General features: G+C 39.6%; 1 protein-coding gene across 1 annotated transcript in view; it reads right to left on the bottom strand.

The window, feature by feature from the left end:
• ADGRD1 (adhesion G protein-coupled receptor D1) overlaps positions 1-26551 on the bottom strand; it is a 550408-nt gene that overhangs the window by 477626 nt on the left and 46231 nt on the right. Inside the window, exons 4-6 of the mRNA XM_075274895.1 lie at positions 12212-12334; positions 8879-9109; positions 5743-5997 (exon numbers count right to left, since the gene is read on the bottom strand). Coding sequence (XP_075130996.1) covers positions 5743-5997; positions 8879-9109; positions 12212-12334 — 609 coding nt within the window. The remainder of the gene's footprint in view (positions 1-5742; positions 5998-8878; positions 9110-12211; positions 12335-26551) is intronic.

The following is a 26551-nucleotide window of genomic DNA, read 5'->3' as shown; positions in this document are numbered from 1 at the left end:
CTCAATAAACAAAACTCATTTTACACACTACATTTGTGCCTTTGTGTATGATTTTCTCCAAGCTCAGATCGATTACCTGATTAGAAACTCGACAACATATCTCGGGGTTCCTTGTGATCCCCAACAGCACCAAGAAGTTGTTGGAATCTAATGAGACTTTCTCGGTGTGAATGAAATGATATATGTAAGTGCTTACAATACAAGGAGTATTCGATAAGTTACCTACCTGAATATAAAAACTAAATTTTCTGAGAAAATTGGATTTTCTACTTTTTAATGTAATTGACATCAACACACTTATTTCACTTCACTTTCTGGATGCCTTCAGGATAGCAGGAACCCTGATACCACTTTTTTGACTGCATTACCAGCAAGAAATCATTGCCCAGGCAGAAATTTTATCAGATTACGAAAGAGAAAGTATTCAGCCAGGTGTGGACTATAGGAGCTCCATGAAATTGCATTCCCTGATAGCAGTTTGTGATTTGCATGACTTGTGAGTTGGCGCATTGTCGTGACGCTGTAACACACTTGCCGATAACTGATGTTTCTCTTTGATTGCCTCACATGTCTTCATTGTTGAAGCATAGGCATAGGTGTCTCCAGTGATTGTTGTCCTATGAAGTATGAATTCTAGTAATAAAACACCTTCTGTATCTAAAAAATAGTTTCCATGACCCGTTACCAGTCCAGCTGACTGCTACAAGCAAAATCTCTTTGTAGTTGGTGACCCCTTAAGCTTCCATTGCTTAGCCTATTGTTCGGTCTCAGGATCATGGTAGTGGACCCATGTTTCATCACCCGTAAGAGAACTGAAGTCTCCTGGATTTTCTCTAAATTGCTGGTAACATTTTTTTTTTATCCAGGCATCAACATTTGTGGCACTCACAGGGAACTGACCTTTGACATCATCAAAACTTCAGGAATGATACTGGAAACCAAGTCAACTGAAATACCTAATTTACTGACTTTGACCTGTCAATCTTCCAAAATCATGGCATCCACTTATAGCACATTTCCTTTGTAGATGCTTCAACAGGTCTTCAATTGATTCCCCATCCCATTTATACTGCTTTCCCCAAAACCATGTATCACCTTCCTACTTCCAAGCAATAATCCTTTAATGTATTTCTTTGGAATTCTTTTCTTCCTTTGTAAGGAATTGAATTACCAAATGATGCTTCAAATCCCTCAGTTCCTTTGTAGACCGTACTGTACTGCACTTACCATCCTTCCACATCCAGTTGCTTCCAGGGCTTTCATCAGACTGTTTTTGTTGCTTGTCTAGACATGTCTCACCCTGTACAGACAAGCTCAGCTTTCTAACACTGATAGAAAGTACTGAGGTAAATAACTTATTGAACACCCCGCATAGTACTGTAGAGTAAAAGGATTAATTATTGTGGAACACTGTAGAATTTAAAAGAGGCTCCAGTATCCTGTTTGACCACCTCTAGCTTGAATAAAAAATAAGATATGTTGGACATAAGGACATGAAGGTTCCATGTGGTATCCTGTTGCACATTTGCCCGCAAATGTTGCAGCTGGGCCTGTAGATCCATGCTGTAGCAGTCCAAGTGTTTTGTTCACACCACTGAAAACTAAGTTGATGCTGACTGGCTGTCAATGGCAGGACACAAAATGGGCACAGAGACAACAAACTACCTCCAGGAAGCAAATGGTCTGGCCAGAGATAGAGGTATGTATGGTGAACAATGAAACTGTGGGAGTCATAACAGCCTAGATGGCGGGCAGTTCATCAAAAGCCACCTTGATTCTCTCAGTCCAATGATGCACCCCTCTCAAAGTCTGTCAACTGAGCAAAAATCTTTAAGTGTGTTGTTGAGGCATGCTTAGCAGTCTATGTTTCTCACCAAGTGGTGCCCTACCCAAATGGTTGCCAATATACGAACGCTACCTATTGAGATCAATCAGAGGTTTTTTTACCTATTGATTTCAATGGGTAGAGCGCATATATCGGCACCCATTGAAATCAATGGGCTCTGTTTTGAAGTGCCGCGCTCGGACACGTGTATACGTGTCTAAAGGAGCAGCGCGCTACGCCGTATGAAGTGTTACAGTGTTTTTTCCCCTTTAGAGAATACTTTAGGAAAGCTCCTGAAAAAATACCATATGAAGAGCATGATTAACTGGGATCAGATGTGCCACAAATATTCAGAGGCAGAGGCTTCTTAATAATTCTTTTACACCTTGGAAGAAACTTGTGCCAGAAACTTCAGCAGTTATCTACTCCAGAAAACTGGTAAAAGTAATCTTGAATGTGTCAGGCCATCAAGGCTCCATTCCTCACAGCCATCCCTACCTATAACCTGCCCACCAGTTTAGAATGTGGCATGAGTAGCAGAAAGATGCCAAAAAAGAGACGATTTTTGGCACAAATCTACTATGCTGCAAAAACTGAGCTTTTTCCCTCACAGATTTCAGTGAATGTGGCCCTTTGTGTTTATATTTTCAGACAATAATTCTTGAAATGCTGCCATTACAGTTTTCCAAGCCAAAATAAGAATTGGATTCAGGATAAAGGAGAAATATAAGTCCACACTAAAAGTTTCTTGGGATATATCTAATTTCCCATTTGTTTTGAATCTATTTCTGACTTTGGATCAATGAACCTTTGCCCTGATGCAACCCCAACATCACTGCACAACCAACCAAACATGTCCCCCCAAGCTCTGTCTCCTCACATGCACCCCCAAGAGACACGAGCAACCAGCACAACACGCCACAAAGCAACAACATAGTGTCAAAGTGCACAAGCACAACGGTGACACATTGGTGAGCAAAATAAATCCAACATAATAGTCACCCAGCTAAGTTTACCAACCAGAGAGGTCAGCCCTCACCCCTCACCCTCCACAAAAGGAAGACAACCCATTTATTATTGATCAACTTTGCCATCTATGTGCATTAATAGCTCAGATTAAGAACTCTAGGGCAGACTTATAAAAACTGTGTAAACTGTCTTTTTTCTTCAAGGTAACAAATCAAAGCAAAACTTTAGTTTTTCAAGAGCACCATGAGAAAAGAAAACTGTGCTTTGAGTTGATGCCGTGAGCTGTTTTCCTAAGACAGTAACATAAATCTCCCCCATGGTATAGATACAAACACACGGGCAGAAAATACTACTAATTTACATTAAAGTTATTCTACAAAAAAATCAAATAAATGTAATTTAATATTCTGTGCTATTTTATACTCTAAAATTGCTAGTGCTAAAAAGGTTAATATTAGCAATGAGAACAATCGTTCCCGTGCATGTTTAATAAGTGCCAACAGGAGAGCAGTGCGGAAATTCCTGAATCCTGCGCTGGCTGAACAGTTATCCAGCTGCAAAGAGACATCTGCAGAAGTGCAGCAGAGTACATACTATGTCCATACTTCCTTTAAAGAGGAAAATAGAAGGCTTTTATAACTATCATATGGTTTCCTTTACAGTATTTTTCTAATTTTCCATTTGCCGTAACTATTGTATACTGTAGATAAACCATATTTTATGTCTGTGGGAATCTTCCAGTTTTTATCATGTTCTGTCAGCAGCAACTTATAAATGAAAATCTGTCAATACAGTTAAGGGTCTCAGCTAATATGATGCTACCTGCAATGTAACATCTGTTTTTCATTTTTTTTTCATATGATTTCAAGGATAAATATAGTCTGCATGCAGAATTACAATATGTGTGCGCTAGAATGTAAGCTACAATTATAGAAATATGACAAGTACAAATTCTAAGGTAAAACAGGGGTCAGACTGAGCATGCAAAGGATGTAGAAATAGTGAAGAAAACAATGGGAGAAATACATATATCACCCGCACATCCTAAAAAAAAAAAATGCGTAAAGCTAGGTTCACATCTGCACACGGGCCTCCGTCATCCAAGTCTGCAGGGAGACCTAAACAACGGAGAGCAGGACTGCTAAAACAGCGGTTACCCGTGGTCCTCATAGACTATAATGGTATCCGTCGGGTGTCTGCTGTTTTTATATTGAAACTGGTGGAGAGAAAAGCCCTCCATGCAGTGGTTTTTGCCTTTGTTGCTCACAATATCCACTCAAAGCAAAGTTCTTTTCTGCAGATGGGAACCTAGTCTAAGTATGTGAATGTATACAAAAAAAGTGCAAAACCAGAATTTTGAGTTGTACAAACAGCAGCAATAGCCAAATTGGTGTATAATGTAATGTCTGAATGTAATTGGGACTTTTTTCTAGACATAACTATAACTATAATTTAAGTCTAAGCCTGTGCAAAATCAAAGTGGTATGAAACCTTCCAAACCAAACAGGTGCCCTTAAAATATCAATGAAGCAGAAATAATTGAACCAGTGTTGCTCACTATGTCACCTCTAACATGCTATTAAAGGAGACTGAAGAAGCAGGCACTACTTGTCAGCATAGAAACAGCTATTTGCTATCTCCAATGATTCAGGGTCACAGAAACATATCATGTGAGGACACTAGGACATGCCGTCACGTACTCAGTGAAACAAAGTTGATGGCACCAAGTATCTTCTCAAAGACTTGGCACTCGAATATTAGATCTGTGGGGGTCTGATACTCGCAAAGGCCATCAATTAGGGTGGGTTCACACCTGCGCCCGGTCTCCGCTTTGTGTCTGAGAAACTGGACAGGAGACGGAAACCCGGCAGTCAGTGTCTGCCAGTGAGCGTCTTGTGCATCTCTGCAGTGAAACCGTTTTTTTTTAACCGGACACAAAGTCCTGCATGTCCGACTTTGTGTCCGGTTAAAAAAACGGTTTCGCCGAAGAGAGGCAGTAGACACTCACAGGTGGACACTTTGAAAACCCATTCAAGTGAATGGGATTGAAAACTAACTGACAGTTTCCGTCTCCTGTCCAGTTTCTCGAGCAGAAGATGGAAACCTACAAAGCAGAGATCGGGCGCAGGTGTGAACCCGCCCTTAGCTGTTCTCAGCAGCTGATACACAGAGAATTGAGCAGGAAGCAGACAGTGGCGGAACCGAGGCACTGCAGCTAAATTCCCATTGAAATAAATTGAGACTAATCTACAGTATTTGATGTGGCCATTACACAGAAAACCAAGCTGTCTGCTCCCTGCTGCATTCTCTGTGTATTAGCAGCTGAGAACGGTTGATCTGGTATTAATAACGTATACTTTTAAGGCTTAAACTGTTATTTGATTTGTTTTTTATTGTCTTAATAAAAATGCCATTGATCAATAAAACATTTGCACCGCAGAGATCTCTTTCATGCACTTACTCTGGACCTTACATCTGACTGGCAAGACCAGCACAGAATGTTGTAACCTCTGTAGTGTTTTACTTCACAACCTCTGCTGTGCAGAGAACAGCAACTGCCCCATGTAGTGTACTTGAATGAGTCCATGCAGCTATGCTGAAATTCGCGATACTGTGTCTTGGAGGTCGACCCCCACCGATTCTAGTATTGTGCCATAATATTCTATGATGGAAATAACTCTTGAATATATATTTCAGTTGTTATTTATAAATAAATATGTTCTGTCTGGTAATCAGATGTTGTAAATGAGGGCTATTTCATTTTCATGTTATTATGATGTCTCAATCAGATTAATTATAGATAATATCACATAACCAATCTTAATCTAAATGTAGCGACATAAGCAATGTCAGAGCTTAGGCCTATGTTAACATGAGTAATTTTATGTATGAATATACATGTAATCAAGAAGCGACATACATTGATGTTGCTTACCAAAACAACATACCAGTGGCAGCTGTAAAATAGTGGTGGATCTCATGTGGATTCAGCGCTCTCTCCCATATGATGAACTCATCGAAAGCTCCATTCACATAATGCTTCGAAAGATCACTGCTTGTTCCAACAACCAAGCTGTCATTACCATCACCATAACTTTGGGAAACCTGACCTCTGGAATCACTTGCATTGAACGTGCCATTAACATAAACCTTCAGCCCTTCATTGGAAGTCCAGGTAAACAGGACGTGTGTCCAAAAGGGACCTTCAATAAAAACACAGAAAAGCACCTTAGAGAATTTCATATAAACACGATCAACAATAGCAGATTATAATATGAATGTTTTGGGTGGCCACCAAAGGCCTACAGCGCAAACCCACTGAATACCTTTGGGATGAATTGTGAGCCGAACTTTCACATCTAATATCAGTGTGTGACTGCACGAATACTCTTTAGGCTGAATGGGCAAAAATCCACACAGACAAACTCCAAAATCTTGTGGTACAGGACAGTGGTATAGGACAGTGGAAAGGAAGGGAAGTCTCCATATCAATGTGATTATAAAATAGGAATTCCATCCAGCTCATATGGGTGTAAAGGTTAGATGCCCTCCTATGTTTGCCATAATTCACACCAATAAAAGACTAATATATTATAACTAAAAACACATTTCTACATTTTCATTGTTTAGAATCTAATGCCATTCATACAGCTTCATCTTCACTGAGCAGAATTCAGAGCAACTGAGACATATCTGACAACCAGTGAAAAACTACTAGAAAGAAACCCATGTGCTGTGAAATCTTCCGTTCACCATTGCTATATTAAAATATATGGATGTGGCAATACACAGAGCATTAAGCATCCCATTCTGGTTCACTACACACAAGTCTTCTTCTATTATACCAGACGGTAGATTTCATTTAATTGCCCATTTAACCCTCGTGTACAATGCCCAATACCAGTCGTTCAGCTTTACTTCGGGAATGATGGTTTACGTGACGGTTTATTCCTTTTTTAAATGTCAAGTCTTTCAGAGTAATAAAGTAGAGAATACCATACTATTTCCAGACTTGGAAAGTGTTCTGGTTCACAAGCAGTCACAATGACTACTCACGATTCATAAGTTACAGCATTTTTTTATTAAGGTTCACATTCTGGCTAGAAAAACTGTGCTGAAAGGTTTGTCTGTCTAGCAGCTTAATATGGCAGGCGAAGGTATATAACACTAAAACATCCCAAATCTAAGTGACTGTAGAATTATATCACACATATACCGAGACATACAGTGTTGGCCAAAAGTATTGGCACCCCTGCAATTCTGTCAGATAATACTCATGTTCTTCCAGAAAATGATTGCAAGCACAAACTCTTTGGTATTAATGTCTTCATTTATTTTGCTTGCAATGAAAAAACACAAAAGAGAATGAAAAAAAAGTCAAATCATTGATCATATTACACAAAACTCCAAAAATGGGCCGGACAAAAGTATTAGCACCCTCAGCCTAATACTTGGTAGTGCAACCTTTAGACAAAATAACTGCGAACAACCGCTTCCGGTAACCATCAATGAGTTTCTTACAATGCTCTGCTGGAATTTTAGACCATTCTTCTTTGGCAAACTGCTCCAGGTCCCTGAGATGTGAAGGGGGCCTTCTCCAAACTGCCATTGTGAGATCTCTCCACAGGTGTTTTATGGGATTCAGGTCTGGACTCATTGCTGGCCACTTTAGAAGTCTCCACTGCTTTCTCTCAAACCATTTTCTAGTGCTTTTTGAAGTGTGTTTTGGGTCATTGTCCTGCTGGAAGACCCATGACCTCTGAGGGAGACCCAGCTTTCTCACACTGGGCCCTACATTATGCTATATTATACATTATGCAAATTTGTTGGTAGTCTTCAGACTTCATAATGCCATGCACACGGTCAAGCAGTCCAGTGCCAGAGGCACAAAACAACTCCAAAACATCATGGAACCTCCGCCATGTTTGACTGTAGGGACCGTGTTCTTTTCTTTGAAGGCCTCTTTTTTTTCCTGCAAACTCTATGTTGATGCCTTTTCCCAAAAAGCTCTACTTTTGTCTCATCTGACTAGAGAACATTCTTCCAAAACGTTTTTGGCTTTCTCAGGCAAGTTTTGGCAAACTCCAGCCTGGCTTTTTTATGTCTCTGGGTAAGAAGTGGGGTCTTCCTGGGTATCCTACCATACAGTCCCTTTTCATTCAGACGCCGACGGATAGTACGGGTTGACACTGTTGTACCCTCGGCCTGCAGGGCAGCTTGAACTTGTTTGGATGTTAGTCGAGGTTCTTTGTCCATCATCTGCACAATCTTGTGTTGAAATCTCTCATCAATTTTTCTTTTCCATCCAGATCTAGGGAGGTTAGCCATAGTGCCATGGACTTTAAACTTCTTGATGACACTGAGCACAGTAGACACAGGAACATTCAGGTCTTTGGAAATGGACTTGTAGCCTTGAGATTGCTCATACTTCCTCACAATTTTGCTTCTCAAGTCCTCAGACAGTTCTTTGGTCTTCTTTCTTTTCTCCATGCTCAATGTGGTACACACAAGGACACAGGACAGAGGTTGAGTCAACTTTAATCCATTTCAACTGGCTGCAAGTGTGATTTAGTTATTGCCACCACCTGTTAGGTGCCTCAGGTAAGTAACAGGTGCTGTTAATTACACAAATTAGAGAAGCATCACATGATTTTTCAAACAGTGCCAATACTTTTTTCCACCCCCTTTTTATGTTTGGTGTTGAATTATATCCAATTTGGCTTTTTGACAATTTTTTTTGTGGTTTTCCATTGAAGACAAATTAAATGAAGATAATAATACTAAAGAATTTGTGATTGCAATCATTTTCTGGAAGAAAATGAGTATTATCTGACAGAATTGCAGGGGTGCCAATACTTTTGGCCAACACTGTATATATACAAGTAGACTACTTACAAAGCTCAAGCAGAATCCTCCCTCTACATGAATAGAAGCCATTTCTCCCAACCATCATTTTCATGAGGAAATTGTGTTTTTTTTATTAAATCAATTCTTCAGCTACTGGGTCAATTACAAACATAACAGCAAATGAAGCTTAGTTATATGCTAACTGTCTTCCTAATATTATATGAGAATAATTTGTACCTGGGGCTTTAATGCTTGCCTTCCACACCTTTGAGTTACCACGAGTGTAAACTTCCACGTAACCGTCATGTTCATCTGAGTAGATTTCAAATCCATGAGAAGTTACTTTTTTCCCAAAAGCCTGTGCTTGTCGGATTTTGCTGCCTGCATTCGGGTTATTGTGGATATATGAATCCTGTTGTTTCTTTTGCTGTTGGTCCTGGATTTTCCAAAAAAATGAGAACGAGACTCCTGGTTTTGAAGGAAAAAGTAACGTTTATACAACACATACACAATATGTATAAAGGATATTATGATAGCAGAAATGTATTTGAAAAGATTCTTTATAAAAAATATATCTAGAACACATATGAGGGAAAACACACTGCAATATGTTTGTAAGGCTAGCGCACACGTGGCAGGCCACAGCCAAAAAGCACTATAGAAAAGACTGCAGTGGAAACGCAAAACAGCGCTTTTCACCGAAAGTTCAGAGTTTTCCTCTGTTGACTTTCTGTTCTGCATTATATACAGTCCTATGAAAAAGTTTGGGCACCCCTATTAATCTTAATCATTTTTAGTTCTAAATATTTTGGTATTTGCAACAGCCATTTCAGTTTGATATATCTAATAACTGATGGACACAGTAATATTTCAGGATTGAAATGAGGTTTATTGTACTAACAGAAAATGTGCAATATGCATTAAACCAAAATTTGACCGGTGCAAAAGTATGGGCACCTCAACAGAAAAGTGACATTAATATTTAGTACATCCTCCTTTTGCAAAGATAACAGCCTCTAGTCGCTTCCTGTAGCTTTTAATCAGTTCCTGGATCCTGGATAAAGGTATTTTGGACAAACAATTCAAGTTCAGTTAAGTTAGATGGTCGCCGAGCATGGACAGCCCGCTTCAAATCATCCCACAGATGTTCAATGATATTCAGGTCTGGGGACTGGGATGGCCATTCCAGAACATTGTAATTGTTCCTCTGCATGAATGCCTGAGGATTTGGAGCGGTGTTTTGGATCATTGTCTTGCTGAAATATCCATCCCCGACGTAACTTCAACTTCGTCACTGATTCTTGAACATTATTCTCAAGAATCTGCTGATACTGAGTGGAATCCATGCGACCCTCAACTTTAACAAGATTCCCGATGCCGGCATTGGCCACACAGCCCCAAAGCATGATGGAACCTCCACCAAATTTTACAGTGGGTAGCATGTGTTTTTCTTGGAATGCTGTTTCTTTTTGGACACCATGCATAACGCCTTTTTTTATAACCAAACAACTCAATCTTCAAAAATGAAGTTGGCTTCTCCAAATGTGCTTTTGCATACCTCAGGCAACTCTATTTGTGGCATACGTGCAGAAACGGCTTCTTTCTCATCACTCTCCCATACAGCTTCTCCTTGTGCAAAGTGCGCTGTATTGTTGACCGATGCACAGTGACACCATCTGCAGCAAGATGATGCTGCAGCTCTTTGGAGGTGGTCTGTGGATTGTCCTTGACTGTTCTCACCATTCTTCTTCTCTGCCTTTCTGATATTTTTCTTGGCCTGCCACTTCTGGGCTTAACAAGAACTGTCCCTGTGGTCTTCCATTTCCTTACTATGTTCCTCACAGTGGAAACTGACAGGTTAAATCTCTGAGACAACGTTTTGTATCCTTCCCCTGAACAACTATGTTGAACAATCTTTGTTTTCAGATCATTTGAGAGCGGGCTGTCCATGTTCGGCGACCATCAAACTTAACTGAACTTGAATTGTTTTGTAGAAAGAAATGGTCCAAAATACCTTCATCCAGGATCTGATTAAAAGCTACAGGAAGCGACTAGAGGCTGTTATCTTTGCAAAAGGAGGATGTACTAAATATTAATGTCACTTTTCTGTTGAGGTGCCCATATTTTTGCACCGGTCAAATTTTGGTTTAATGCATATTGCACATTTTCTATTAGTACCATAAATCTCATTTCAATCCTGAAATATTATTGTGTCCATCAGTTATTAGATATATCAAACTGAAATGGCTGTTGCAAACACCAAAATATTTAGAACTAAAAATGATTAAGATTAATAGGGGTGCCCAAACTTTTTCATAGGACTGTATATATATGGACATCGCCAGATGGATTTTTCAAAAATGCTACGTTTTTTGAAACTGCATATTTTTCTGCAATGTGTAGATGGGATTAGCCAGAATCCCATCCACTGTACAGGTACTATAAAACCCAGTGGTTTTTGACACAGTTTCTCTGTCTCATCTGATCTACGGCAACAACAGGAGCTGGCACCCAACCAATCCAATATTGACAATAAATACAGTAAGAAATATGACATTTTCTGAAAAGTATTGTCCAGTCCAAAGTGAATAAGGCTTAAAGAAGCTTTCCCGTTTGGGCAATCTCTTGCTAAGTGACAGAACCCCCAACACTGAGCTGGTTGTGATGATGGTATCAGTCTGAAGTCCAGAATAGACAGGAGACTTAAACAGATGGTCTATTCTGAAAGAAAACTATTCTGGTGTATAGTACTAGAGGCTATGATGGATGGTGTTTTAATATGACTTCAATAAAAGTTCATGTATTTCAGTACCTGCAGCAGAGTGAATAGCACTTTTGCCTTGCAATGCTGGAGTCCTGAGGTTCAAATCCATCCATGGACATGTACATGGGGTTTGTATGGTCTCCCCATGTGCGTGTACTCTAATTTTCTCCCATGTTCCAAAGACACTGACAGAAAATTTAGATTGTAAGCCGTACTAGGGACAGTAAGGCCTTATGGGCTCATACACACAGACATAGTTATTGAGGCTGTATGTCTCGGCCAAATTAAAGAGCTGCAAATTATGGAGCAAATCCTATACTTGTATATAATTGAAGCTCTGGCAATTCATTTGAATGTATGGCTCAGTGAAAATCATGGGTGATACATTGATACCAATCCATGTGTGACCCGCAGGCTGCACACGGTGCTGTGCATGAAGCCTAAGGCCTAATAGTGTCAGAAAGCTTCTTGTTTTATAATAACTGAAAATTATTTACTAGAGATGAGCGAGTAGTATTCGATCGAATACCTCCCCTGCATAGTTATTGGTGTACTCGGTCGAATACCACGTGGTAAACGTAGTAAAAATTCCATTCCCCTCCGGCCTTCCCTGGAGCCTTTTTTACACTATGCAGGGGAAGTATTCGATGGAATACTACTCGCTCATCTCTATTATTTACATAAGACTGGACAATCCCTTTAAGATAGGAAATGTAATGTGTGCAGATTACATTATAATAAGTGTTACACGCAGATGTCATATGGTCAGTAACAATATATTATGTTCACAATATCCAAGCACTAACCTTCTGGCCCACATATACTTGGATCACTAATACAAGAGTTTTTAGAACTTCCAAAGTACAGAAGAGTAACTCCTTTCTGTTCATTAAGGACGATGCCATGATTGACTGTTCCTTCCACAATGTCTGAGGAGAAACCAGACACATTTAGCCAACCTATATCCAAACACTATTATAGCCATCAGATAATATGCATTGTCATTGGTGTTATATTGTGTCATGCATTAACAATACAAAAGCACTCATACACATAAACCGTTAATAATTTCTCTCACCGTAGCAATAATGTACAATGTGCTGATAAATGATGTGCACAACTTTACTACTGTACATAGGATGAGGCACAAGGCGAGGCTGCAGATGTAGGAAGCTACAAGCCCTGGTACATTTCACATGTGCACTGCATTAATATTCATCCATATTTATTGACTTTTTTTATCTGTTTGCCAATAAATCCATCCATCTGTTCTCCCTTCAGGTTGTGCAAATGCAAATCCTGCACTTTCGGCATTTCTAATATCCGTTTCCTATTATGCTGTTTGTTTGTAGCTGTAAATGCTTAGAAGAGAAACTTCATCTCATGTAAATGATTTGTGTAATCAATTTGGGGAATCAAATGAAGATTCTTTCAAATGCTTGAAAAATAATGGTTTAAATACTAGTTTCTACATATGAAAATGATATCATCCCCCAACCTCACAACTCCTGCCCTGAAATAAGCATTAAACTAAGCATTAAACTAAGCATTAAAGTAGTAGTAAGTAGTAGTAGTAGTAGTAGTAGTAGTAGTAGTAGTAGTAGTACAGTAGTAGTAGTAGTAGTAGTAGTAGTAGTAGTACAGTAGTAGTAGTAGTAGTAGTAGTAGTAGTAGTACAGTAGCAGTAGTAGTAGTACAGTAGTAGTAGTAGTACAGTAGTAGTAGTAGTAGTAGTAGTAATAGTAGTAGTACAGTAGTAGTAGTAGTAGTACAGTAGTAGTAGTAGTAGTACAGTAGTAGTAGTAGTAGTAGTAGTAGTAGTAATAGTAGTAGTACAGTAGTAGTAGTAGTAGTAGTAGTAGTAGTAGTAGTAATAGTAGTAGTAGTAGTAGTAGTAGTAGTAGTAATAGTAGTAGTACAGTAGTAGTAGAAGTAGTAGTACAGTAGTAGTAGTAGTAGTAGTAGTAGTAGTAGTAGTACAGTAGTAGTAGTAGTAGTAGTAGTAGTAATAGTAGTAGTACAGTAGTAGTAGTAGTAGTAGTAGTAGTAGTAGTAGTAGTAGTAGTAAATGCTTAGAAGAGAAACTTCATCTCATGTAAATGATTTGTGTAATCAATTTGGGGAATCAAATGAAGATTCTTTCAAATGCTTGAAAAATAATGGTTTAAATACTAGTTTCTACATATGAAAATGATATCATCCCCAAACCTCACAACTCCTGCCCTGAAATAAGCATTAAACTAAGCATTAAACTAAGCATTAAAGTAGTAGTAAGTAGTAGTAGTAGTAGTAGTAGTAGTAGTAGTAGTACAGTAGTAGTAGTAGTAGTAGTAGTAGTACAGTAGTAGTAGTAGTAGTAGTAGTAGTAGTAGTAGTAGTAGTACAGTAGTAGTAGTAGTAGTAGTAGTAGTAATAGTAGTAGTACAGTAGTAGTAGTAGTAGTAGTAGTAGTAGTAGTAATAGTAGTAGTAGTAGTAGTAGTAATAGTAGTAGTACAGTAGTAGTAGTAGTACAGTAGTAGTAGTAGTAGTAGTAGTAGTAGTAGTACAGTAGTAGTAGTAGTAGTAGTAGTAATAGTAGTAGTACAGTAGTAGTAGTAGTAGTAGTAGTAGTAGTAGTAGTAGTAGTACTGTAGTAGTAGTAGTAGTCCACCCTAGCTAGTGACTGACTGAATGAGCATTTCTTGTGTATTGTGAGACACCAAAATGTAGAACCAGTGGGCACAAGCAGTAGATCAGCCACTGGTCACTATGGGTATTTTTATTCCTAATTTTAATGAGCCCTTTTAAAGACTGGAAACAGGGCCAGCCTTAGCTATTTTTGATCTCCATTACTATATAGTGAGCAAAGAGTGCAGAGATATATTGGCATGTAGTGTCCAGATTTCATTGCAGTAAGCTACAGAAATAACACTGTCAATGCTATCTATGGGTACCCAGGCCATAAGGGCCAGTAGAGCTGCCATTTCAGTAAGGATAAATTATGCATTTATTTAACCAACCCTATCTGGAAACTACCTCTAGAGTAGGGCTGCACCTCTAATGAGGCAACGCGAGGCAACGGCCTTAGGCGGCCTTATCAGGGGGGACTGCATGAAGGACCGCTGGTCTGCGTGATTTGCTCCAGACCATTATTATATGCCGCCCCTCCTGATAGTAATGCCCCAGGCTGTGCTGTTAAATAGATTGGAGGAGTCAAAGATGTCTGTGTTGCAAACTTTACAGAGACAAATCACATGCTGGAAGAAGTGGTCACGGCGGTCCAGAGGGAAGAGACGGGAAATGTGAGTGATTAGTCAGGGACGTCTCTGGTAAGTCACCACAAAATGTTACGCACTGTATCACTGTAATGTTACCACTAGCAACCCCCCCCCCTCCGGTATTCAGTCCAGCGGGGGGGGGGCTTTTCTGTCACCCGCCTCAGGCCTTAGAAAGGCTAGGTTCACCACTGCTCTAGCGCATACTGTTTGTCATGGTCTGTCTACTGTGACAATCCCTTATGAGTAAGGGCTGACCAATAGCCTGAAACATTTCACCTGGAAACTATGTTATTCCTTCCATTGTTTACTCAGTGTTGCTATGACCATAGACCTATAAGACAAGTGACATCACTTACTCACTGCTCTTGCCAGCAGGACAATTGTTCAGATAATTGCAGTTTGGTGATAAGGCCTGGTGTGTTATCTCCCTATGTAAACACATAGATAACACTGAGCCTGTTCTGTACTAGCATCTGCATATTATCTGACCTGCATAAGTATTGTGTGCCCTGTTCAACCAGATGGAGGGGGAGGGAGAGAAATACAGGAAGTGAAAAGCAGACACCTAAGACACTGAGATGGGAAAACCCCTTTAATGTTTTATTATCAGTTCAATGTTGAGCTGAGAATATTTTCCTACATATGATTTGATCCCAAAGCACTGGGTACAAGACACGCTTCTATATAGGAATCTCTTATATCGTATACTGATAACTAAACACTAAAACTACTACTCCCAATAAAGTATAAGAATGGGGCGTAGAGGTTGTGTGCAGTCTATATCAAGTCATGTCAGGGGTAAAGTAGTCTCACTGCCAGCAGCAACTAATTAGATATGAGCTTTTAAATATACTTAAAAATGATCCCACTGGGTTCCTATGGGTAAAAAGGCGGCTGGATACACAAATGTCTAATCCTGACCTATCTGTTTTCCTCTACCTCTACAAATAATTACAGTGGGAACAAGAAATAGAAATAATCTCTAGATACAAATAAATATCACAGATCACAATAGGATTGTAATATTTCATGGACATTGAAATCCACATCTTGCAATCATGTTCAGCCGAGGAGTTATGTTGTAACATGGATAGAACTTTTTGGAACAAGTCACATCATTGGACTTCATTTAGTAATTTGCATTCTGCTTTTAACTATGTGTCATTTGTGTCTGTACCATATGCCAAATACAAGCAGAGCTTTCTTGTATGAATGTGCATGTAACTCATAAAAATGTCATGGTTCTAGCGATCGTTCCATAAAAACACATAAAAAGTCGTCCTTTCGGTCAGTATTTTATTCGCTCCCCTTTGTTCTCGTTTGCCAATTCTTTCAGTGATTTAGATCATAGTTTCTTTGGCAACTGTTTCCTCTAACTGAGCCACAGTTTATCTTATGAAGGTTCAGGAGGACAGAAATATAATTGACTGAATGTACTATATCTACAAGTTATAAGGCTTCAGATCCTTCATTGAGAGACTCAAGTTGTCATTCTTCATAACCTGTTTCTGTTTCACTTGTCTAGTAGACTTGTTGATATGGTCATATTAACAGGGTTTTCCAGGGAAGCAGAATATTGTCTTTCTTGCTTTAAGGAAGCACATAACTGGAGTGACAAAAATCAGTAAGATGAGCCTGACTTCTTTTCTTATATTATGATATAAGTCCTTTCCAGAAAAAAACCTAACTGCGCAACCCCTTCAAAATCCTTGAGTGAATATTGTCTCAGAGTGGTATATTGTTATATTGTGAAGATTATTGGGCATAAATTTCCAGCTTCTGAAAAAGTACCCGGTCACCCCTCCTGACTTGTCAAATGGGTGCGCGTCTATATAATCTGTCACTGTACGCAGACTGTGTAGGTACACTGCCAAACTGGGAATGCTATGATTCTAAGAAATATTAAAATATTATGGCGAATACAATTATCTACTAACCAGACATGACAAGAGAGGTTACAGATCCTTTTTAATTTGAAAATAAGATGGCCCCCAGTTACCCAATTACTATTCTGTATTCCTCCAATTTGTCAGTACAGGCATTAGCTGATAGGAAACTCTAAAAGGTCTTGCTTCAGACATTTCATGACATTTGTACTCATTATACTTTACAGCATCTTTTCAGCTTTACAAAAATAAATCTTGATAATTGTATAATTAAACTTATACAACTTTTTGATTGCCGAAAAATGCTGTGACCATATGTTACTTTAGAGTCTACAGGCAAGTACTGGAAAGGCTACATACAAGGTGTTTCGATTCCTCAGTGTTTTTGTAACATTTGTAGATTGCAATCTTTCTGGCATTTTTAATGCACAAAGTTTGAAATAATTCGCACCAAAAATATAAATTGAAACAGTTAAAAGTCATGGCATTTTTTACATTTGATTTACAATGCTGAAAACTTTTGTTTAGCTCATATTTATTGGTAAAATATGGCTTAGTAGGTAAGTCTGTCCTTACATTAAGGGAGTTGCCCAGGATTTTTATTATTGCCTTTCCTTAGTTATCTGCTTCTGGTTCCATGCATTGTATAGTACAGGGATCACAAGCACCCCCAACAGCTGATTTGTGTGGGGGTCAGATGTTGGCTTCCAACCAATCAGATATTTCTATATCTGTTGTAAGGATAGGCCATAAAAAATCCCGTATAACACCATTAACTCTTACATGAAGCTGGTAATGTTCATATAAATGGGGGGGGTGGCACTATCAAGAATTTGTTATGAGCCCTGGTGTTTTGCCTGGCACCTGCAGATGACATTAACTGTCTATGGCTTATGAAGTCACATTTTGTTTGCCATTCTGGGAAAGCTCTTTTTTGCATTTGTGTATTTCACACAGAGGCATCCACCAAAGAAATATAACCTATGGGTAGACAGTGTCACATTTCAGTGTCATCTGCTCTGGGTATACTTTGGGAGGAGGTATACGTAAGAAAGATACACTGTCTGAATACATCCTAATAGTATCAGCGCATGTGCCATTGTGTAACGTCTTGACACACTGATATCAAACAGACATTGGCATGATCCTTGAGGGCTGGTTAAGGCTTCATGTACATGACCAAGGGAGCCTGAGGGAGTTTCCAATTTATAACAGAAGACACTCAGTTTACATCCAAGCGCCTTCCGCCTTACATTGCTTTTAATGGGCAGTTCCGGAACATAGCCTTGGAACCTCCTCGGACTGGACACTCAGTCATGTGCATAAAGCCTTAGTGAATAGCAAGCTGATACCCCTGAGCTATGCCTCTGGATAGGTCATTGTCATTGTATGTGGGCTTTTGGGGTTTGTGGACTAAGGCTGCTTTATAGTCTTTCCTTGTCCCTCAATATCAAAAACGCAGTTTTCTTTCAGAAAGTTGGAGATGATCAAGCTTTCTGTAAAAAGAACTGAGAACATAATGAATAGTGAATGATGTAATTTCCAATGTACCAGAGAGTGAGGCAAGACAGCTGTCTACAAAGTGTTAAGCCGTCTTCTAGGAAAGTCTGATTTGTAGAAGTGTAGAACATCAATCCAGATGAATGAATTTCAGCTGATCCATACATGACTGCTTGTAATTATGGCCATGGAAGCCGTAAGCTCAGCCGATGGCTTTTCTATTCAGTAAATAAATATTTTACTTTGTTCTCAGTTGTCAGTGTAGGAAAACTGTTTGACAGAGTGAAGACACGCCGATGTGTGCTGTTTAATACGTACACCGCCTGCCTCCAAATGTCACAACACAGCACTACTTGAATAAAAAGTAACTTTTTGGGGTTTTCAATCTAGATTTCTTTAGACTATGGCTCAGAATGATGTATTTGTTTTTTCTATATTATATTCTTAACCACTTAGTGAACACAGGACTCAATATAGGACACAAACATGAAGCCAAAAATGTAGATGTGACTTTCTAACATACAGTGACTGCTCCGTGTTGTTCAGTGCAAGGTTAGTAATAGAAGCAGCTCCATATTAATTAGATTACAGTAGCTCCAATGTGCTATTATTAGAGATGAGCGAACAGTAAAATGTTCACTATTCGATATTCGTTTCGAGTAGCCCCTCAATATTCGACTACTCAAATCGAATATTGAAGCCTATTATAGTTTATGGGGGGAAAATGTTTGTTTCAGGGGTAGGCAAGATTCGATCAAATTATAGTTACCAAGTCCACGAGTGAGGGTCGGGCTGCATCCACCGAGAAGTCTTCTCCATGCAGCGTCACCGCGGCATCTTCCGGCTCTGAATTTACTCTGCCAGGCATCGGGCCTGGGCAGAGCCGACTGCGCATGCCCGCACTACAAGCGGACATGCGCAGTTGGCTCTGCCCAGGCCCGATGCCTGGCAAAGTGAATTCAGAGCCGGAAGATGCCGCGTTGAAGCTGCACGGAGAAGACTTCTAAAGGTAGGAGAAGAACCAGCGTTGATTGGCCGACTGTATAGCATTCGGCCAATCAATGCTGGTTCTGCATCGAACTTTTACATTCGAATAGCAAGTGGTACTCGATCGAGTACGAGTATTTCGAATACCGTAGTATTCGATCGAATACCTATTCGATCGAGTACTACTAACGCTAGGTTCACACCTGCGTTCAGGGTCTCCGTTCTATGGTTTCCGTCTTCTGCATGCCAGAAGACGGAAACCATAGACCGGGTCCGGCGGTGAGCGGCAGTGAGCGTTTTAGGCTCTCCGCTGCGAAACCAGTTTTTTTTCATCCGGACACAGAGTACTGCATGTCCGACTCTGTGTCCAGATTATAAAACCCGGTTTCGCGGCAGAGAGCCTAAAACGCTCACTGCCGCTCACGGCCGGACAGTTTTCTCACCCATTCAAATGAATAGAAATAAAGTGTATTAAAAAATAATAAACACACTCAATGCTGTATACCATATACAGCCATATTTATGGCAGAGGTCTACAGTCAGGGACTTTTCAGATAGATATATAAGTCAGTTACACTAATGTGTATACATCCATTACTGAAATAATATCCATTACCAAAAAAAGAAAAGATCTTATGATGGATACAGACTGAGATATAGAGCGAGAGGAAAGAGACAGGGAACCTGGAAATAAAGGATGATACAAATGTGAAGGTATATGACCAATATCCAGATTGATGAAAATGTGCTTCAATCCAACTTCATCACTAAGTGTATTTATTAAGGGCAATATTTTAATGACATTTTGAAGGTTTGGTCAACTAAGCCCTATGTAGAATGAATATATCAAGCTACGGTAATTAACTATCAGAATCAAATCCATTTCCATTAGGAAAATATTGAAAGGCTTATATAAATGACCCATGAAACTGCCTTGCATAGCTGGTTTCTGTATGTGTATGCAGCGTTTACCTCTACAAGTAGTACATCACTAGAATAGAAATAGCATTAGTTACTTTAACATGTAGATTTATGGTTTTTGGAAACTGCATGTTTATTAAGAAATTATTCAATCCGCAATTTCCGCATGTATTTCCTATAATTAGAAGGAGAAGTGATCCGAATAAGACCACAAGCAACAGTAGGTTTCACTGGTAATTCTGTCACATTTGACAGCAAGAATAGCACGCTATGTAGCACTATTCTGACTGCCGAAAAGACGGCACCACTGTAAGTGAGTGAAGTAGATAATATGTTATGGGGATTTATTGTACGATGGATCTGGCACTGTGTAGTGGCTTCATTTCTGAACAGATGTGAACAGAGCTTTATTGTTAATGGTATACAGTAGGTTGCTGTTAATGGAAAACTGTATTGTGACTATAGTACAGAAGTCTCAGCTTGTCATAAAACACACTTCATCTACTGAACAGATGGAATTTTTCTTTTAAGTGTTTTGAGTTCCTTATTCTATTACATGTCAAAATGCTTAGAAACTGAGTATTGCAATAGAACTATTATTATTTTATTATTATTGAGTTACTTGTTCCGCTCACCTAATATAGGGCTATTGACAGACCTTAAGGCTAAGGCCGCGTGTAGCGAAATATAGCTGAAAAACAATGAAGAAAAGAAAATGCAGCAGAAAAAAATGCAGGAAAAATGTGTGTTTTTCATTTCTTTTCCATTGCAGTTTTAATTTTTGCCTTCTCACCCCTTAGGCAGGGTTCACATTACTGTTGGATTCCACTATGAAGGTGTCCGTTTAAAAAAAAAAAAAAAAAAAAAATGGACACCTATATTATCAGACATTAACAGACACTAACTAATGTTAATGTGTCTGTTTTTTTAACTGATCCATTTAATGGATCAGTTAAAAAAAAAAACACACGCTAGCATCAGTTAGCATACCGCATGTAGGATTTTTTGTCCGCTGGAAAAAAACCCGACTTCAGACGGATTCAATGTAAACGGACACAAGATAAAATCCCACTGAAATTAATGGAAATTTTAAAGGATTACTGACGGTTCAGCTAGTGTCCATTGCTAAAATCTTGTAAAGGACAATAGCTATGGACACTGTTGACGGTCACCAAATAAGTCTATGAGGAAATAGCTGCATTTTCACAGTAAAATGAACTTTTTGGGGGCTACTGTAGTAGCTCAACAGAAAAAGATGCTGCGTTACAGTCCTAGCAAAGCGAAGAAGATTTTATTAATCTCATGAACACACCATAGAGATAAAACACTGCCAAAAAGCTGCCTCACATGTTTTTGGAAATAGCAGCATGTTCATTTTACCTGTGTAAAAGCTGCATTTTCCCTATAGACTTATATGGACGGAAGGGAATAACTAAAAAAATAGTGTAAAATCACCACCCTTTTTGCTGCGCTTTTTTCCTTAGCTTTTCTAGTGCTCTTTTTTCTGCAATGTTTTTAGCTGTGTTTTACTAAATGTGGCCTTAGCCTAAAACACTTGTTCTTGCAGTTACTGCTCAGCTTCTATTCACTTGTATATGAGCTCAGCTGCAGTAACTCAGTATAGTCACTACACAGGGAATGGAGCTATCTGCTTCCGGCTCTGCCATCTGTATAGTGGCTGCTGAGAACAGCTGCCACTGACAGGTCATCAATATAATTTGCCCCAAAACCCCTTAGATAGTACCTATGGCTAGAACAAGGTACGGTGTCTGCATATAGGCAGAGAATAAATGGAGAGGTGGCCATGGATATGAGTGATTATGAATCTTCACTAGGGTTGAGCCGATCTTGAATTTTCAGGATTGATTTTAAAATCCGATTTCCGATCATTTTTCATTCGAACCCGATCTCGATCCCAATTCCGATCCCAATGCAAGTCAATGGGATTTTTTTATTAATCGGAGATCGGATTTTAAAAGCAATCCTATTCACTATACAGCATGGAATCTAATAATTGTTAGAATCCACGCTGTGTAGTGAATCACTAAGTAGCCAGAGGATTTTTTTTTTAATCCTCTGGATACTTAGTCCCCTCTGATGTCCACTTACCTCCAGAGATGGCTGGTCCGGTGCCCAGTGCCTTCTTTCTTCTTTGCCTCGCTGCCGCTCCACGCTACTCTTCTCCCTTCGCTGCCCCCTCCCTACCAGGTTAGGAGAGTGTGGGCGGGTTAGGAGAGTGTGGGCGGGTAATGGGAGGAGAGACGTCACGTCTCCCCGCCCTGTACCCGCCCACACTCTCCTAAGCAGCAAGGCAAGAAGAAGGGGGGCACTGGAGCAGCCATCTCTAGAGGTAAGTAGCTGCTAGAGATGTTTAGTTTAGCCTCCCATTCAAATGAATGGAGGCAGCCGGCGTGTAGGGGGTTAAGGCTGTGTGCTGGCTGCTTCCATTCATTTCTATGGAACTGCAGCGGAGCCTTCACACTGAGTATACAGTGTATACTCAGTGTGAAGGCTAAGCAAAGCATTGTGGGAAAAGATCACTGATCTCGATCCCACATAAAAAGATCGTGTTCAGAATTTCGATCGCGATCGTGAAATTTTCTCAATCGCTGATCGGAATCCGATCTTTTCCGAACACGATCGCTCAACCCTACTCTTCACTTATATGGCAGTCACAGAAACAGCCAGGATGAGGCAGTGACTGCCTGGAGTTGGGACCTTCATCCGACAATTATAGTATATCCTGTGGATTTGCCAGAATTATGAAAAACAAGACATGAATTTCAATTTCAAAGGAGTCTATACCTCCCCAAGCATATTAATAAAGCACTGTTCTTGCCAGTCAGTCCCCTACCATTTTCTGCCTGTAGCACCCCATTCAGTAAGAGTTGGATATAGAATATCACCCATCCTATTGGAGCAGCAAGTGCTTAAAGGGGCTCTATCAGCAAAATTATGCTGTATGAGCCCCACATTTGCGTGAATATCCTTTAAAAAGGCTATTCAGGCACCGCTAATCTTATTTTAAACCTTCCCCCGTTTTAAAATAAAACCATAAAAACATATACAAATAATATCTTAGCGTGCACGCTGGGTGGTCGTGCACTGTCCGACGTCATCTTCTGGCACGCCTTCCTCTTCTTTCTTCTTCCAGCTACGTCCTCCGGTCCTGGCTCCTCCACGCCTTCATCTTCTTTTCTTCCGGAATGAAGAAGTTCACGAGCGTACTGCGCATGTGCAGTACGCTCACATAGTTCTAAGGGGTACTTAGAACTATAACAAAAATAGCGTCGGCGCATGCGCAGTAGTGCTCTAGAGGGAGTACTACTGCGCAGGCGCGGGATTTGAACACAACCTGTTGGAAGAACAGAAGATCAAGGCGGGGAAGAGCCAGGACAGGAGGACGTAGCTGGAAGAAGAAAGAAGAGGAAAGCTTGCCAGAAGATTATGTCAGACAGTGCACAACCGCCCAGTGTGCACGCTAAGGTATGATTTACATATATGTTTTTATGGTTTTATTTTAAAATGGGGGGGGATTGAAATAAGATTAGCAGTGCCTGAATAGCCTTTTTAAAAGGCTATTCACGCATATGTGGGGCTAATACAGCATAATTTTGCTGATAGAGCCCCTTTAAGGGAGATGAAGTCCCACCCCCCAGTGCACCCACTGCTTCATTTGAATAAGACCTCAAAGAGGTTTATTACAATAATGTGCTATGTACTACTGTGTTAGCGGTTGAATATGTTTGAGGAAGTTGGTAGGCTCCCTTTAAATATGTATCCTACTACAAACACTGCAGACGTCCCATTATCAGCAATCTTTGTAAGGTGCTTTCGGCACTTGGCAATTGTGTTACTGAAGAAATTATGGTTAACCAGACGAGAAGAACCAATTAGCTTACATGTCTGTATTAGGATGACACTAAGCAGTGTATAGTGACATCTTGGCTTAGGATTGGCAGCCTGGGTTTTATCACCTTTGATCAGGAGAATCTGTACTTATCAACTGTCAGTACAGTCAGTGTCCTAAAGTCAATACTACATGCTCAGTAAATGCAACTTTTTCCTAGTCTATGTAAGGTTATGCAGGGTTTCTGACATAATGATCTTAAGAGACAAATGCCAGATGCTGTATACAAGAAATACTGAGTGCTTGGTTGAAGGACAGCGTTTACGTGAACAACATATTGGTCCTATAGTATCTTCAGAATAGACAGTTCAATGATGGTTTCTATGAAAATAAACTGAATGTGACATCTTCCTCTCACTACCCTGTTCCGTTACATATTAATTCCTTTATCTTTCATACTGTTACCAATTCTGTAATGATAATACTCTTGTGAGTGAAACAACTAAGAATACTGTGCTAGTCTCCTACTAATGCACAAATGCAACCAATATTTTCCATCAAATAGTATTGCCTGTGTAGCCAAAAGGTGCTTACCTAGACTACGTAGTTACAGGGGTTATCTGGGAAATAATAAAGTTAACAGTGTATTCCATGTACATCCCCAACTTCTGAGTCCCGGTCATTACTTCTGTGGAGGGAAGTGAAGAAGTCTCCCCTACAGGGTTGGAGTGGCTGCAGAGAAGACAGGAACCAAAGTTCTAACCTACCCTGCAGCCCACCACAAAAGTCATGTGTGGAGCTGCAGGGGGCTGGGGTGTAAGCTAGTAATACAGCTTAACCAGTGCAGGGAATACACTTTAATTACATTGTTAATATGACTGTCAAATTTTTGGACAACCCCTATCTGCTAGAAGGTTCCTCAATTATGCACTAGTTACAGAACATCCTACAGTTGGGCATCAGTGTTTTGCCTTATTTGTAAAGAAACCTGGCTGCCAGTGTTTATTTCATCTGCAGTTACTCTGTAAGGTCATCGAAGCGCTGTCCAGATCTCATTGAAATAATTGGGCTACATAATGCCTGGATAGGCTAGGTGCATATTGCGGCTGCCCTAACGCCAACAATCCATTTTACAGACTATAAAAATGGACATTATACCTACAATCAATTATATATCTGTCTTTCATCCATGTGTTATTTTTTGTCACCTGTTGACTTTTTGTGGATATGAAAAACCCAATGCTGCCTTTTTATTTTTCAGCATCACCAATGAATGCAACAACGAATATGGGAAAATCAGATGATACAAAGACACCACAAGGATGATGTCCATGTGCTGTATGATTTCTTCACAGACACCTAGACTTGAATGGTTGAGATGAATATTGAATGGACATATTCTCTGTCTGCAGCCATCCTCCATTTTGGGTAACAAGTGAGGGTCCAGAACAGAGGACACCCCCATTCATTTACTTAGAATTCTATAGTGAGACATTTGAATAAAGGTCTTCGAACCTAGACAGTCCTGTTATGTTGGAAAGACTTTGTTATGCTGTGCTTATGGTGTGTCCTTTATGAGGTGCCCACTTCAACTAGGTTTATTTTTACAAACTTGACAACATGCATAATTTTTTATGTTTTTCATATCACTTCATGTTAAGCAACTTGTCTTTCAAATGTAGTTTATATAATGAAAACTGCTAAAATAAAAAAATAACGTAAAAACATAGTAATAAATTCAGAACTAATGTGAAACACAATTTGGTGCCGAATACATGTTCAAGTGAGAATTCCTTTGTGAAAACCTAATGCTTGAAAATAGAATCGGAGATCTTGACCTGTGTTGTAATTCACACTATGCAGAGCAAGCAGGTCAGAAGATGTTAGAAAATCTCTTTTACATGTCATTTACAATACAAAAGACATTAACATATATAGTATATATACATAAGTGTATGTATATATACACATTAATGCACATGCAGCATATACATTCATGTTTCTCACCTACAGTTGCAGACATGTTAGAGTAGGCAGAGTCATTGCTATTGACTATGGACGCATTATGGTAAGGAAGCACAATGTAGTTGTGGATGATGACTGCTGGAATGGATAAAACACAAGCAAGATGACACATGATATACAAACAAGACAAACACTTTGTATCTCTCAACAAATGTGCAGGTTTCATTCTAGCTACGGTATATAAGAAGAGGTTTTATTTTCTAAAAAAATGGATAAAAATAAACCGTGAAATCACAAAAATAAAATGAGGGAATGTTCACAGAGAAAACCTATATTTAGAGAGAAACTTGGAAGAATTTTAGTTGAACTGAAATAAAATCTATCTGGCTCTATACAAGGAATTTCCCAATAGTACACATCATGACAAGTATGAAAACATATCCCCATCTAAGTCCACACACTGTTTTCCATAGATACCACCTACAAGATCTGCAAATAGTATCATTCTATGCTTGTGTGGGATACTCAGTGCAGTGAAATGTAATAGATCACGACTTAGACACAAACCATTAATGTAAGATCAAGCCAGACAATGATTTCACTTTTGAAACCTTTTATTCTGTTTTGGAAACCAGTTCTTCCTATAGTGCTATAATAAGAAGGTGCGCAGGTTGCAGTCACTCCTCAGCCCTGGAGCCCGAGGGTCCTAAGATCCCATGGTGACATAAGACCCCAGTATTCTACAATATGGACCCTGTCACAAATTTTGCCCTGGTGC

This window comes from Leptodactylus fuscus, chromosome 1, assembly GCF_031893055.1.
Source record: "Leptodactylus fuscus isolate aLepFus1 chromosome 1, aLepFus1.hap2, whole genome shotgun sequence".
Classification (NCBI taxonomy): Eukaryota; Metazoa; Chordata; class Amphibia; order Anura; family Leptodactylidae; genus Leptodactylus; species Leptodactylus fuscus.
The sequence above is the reverse complement of the archived record's forward strand: the minus strand, read 5'-3'. Positions and strand labels throughout refer to the sequence as shown.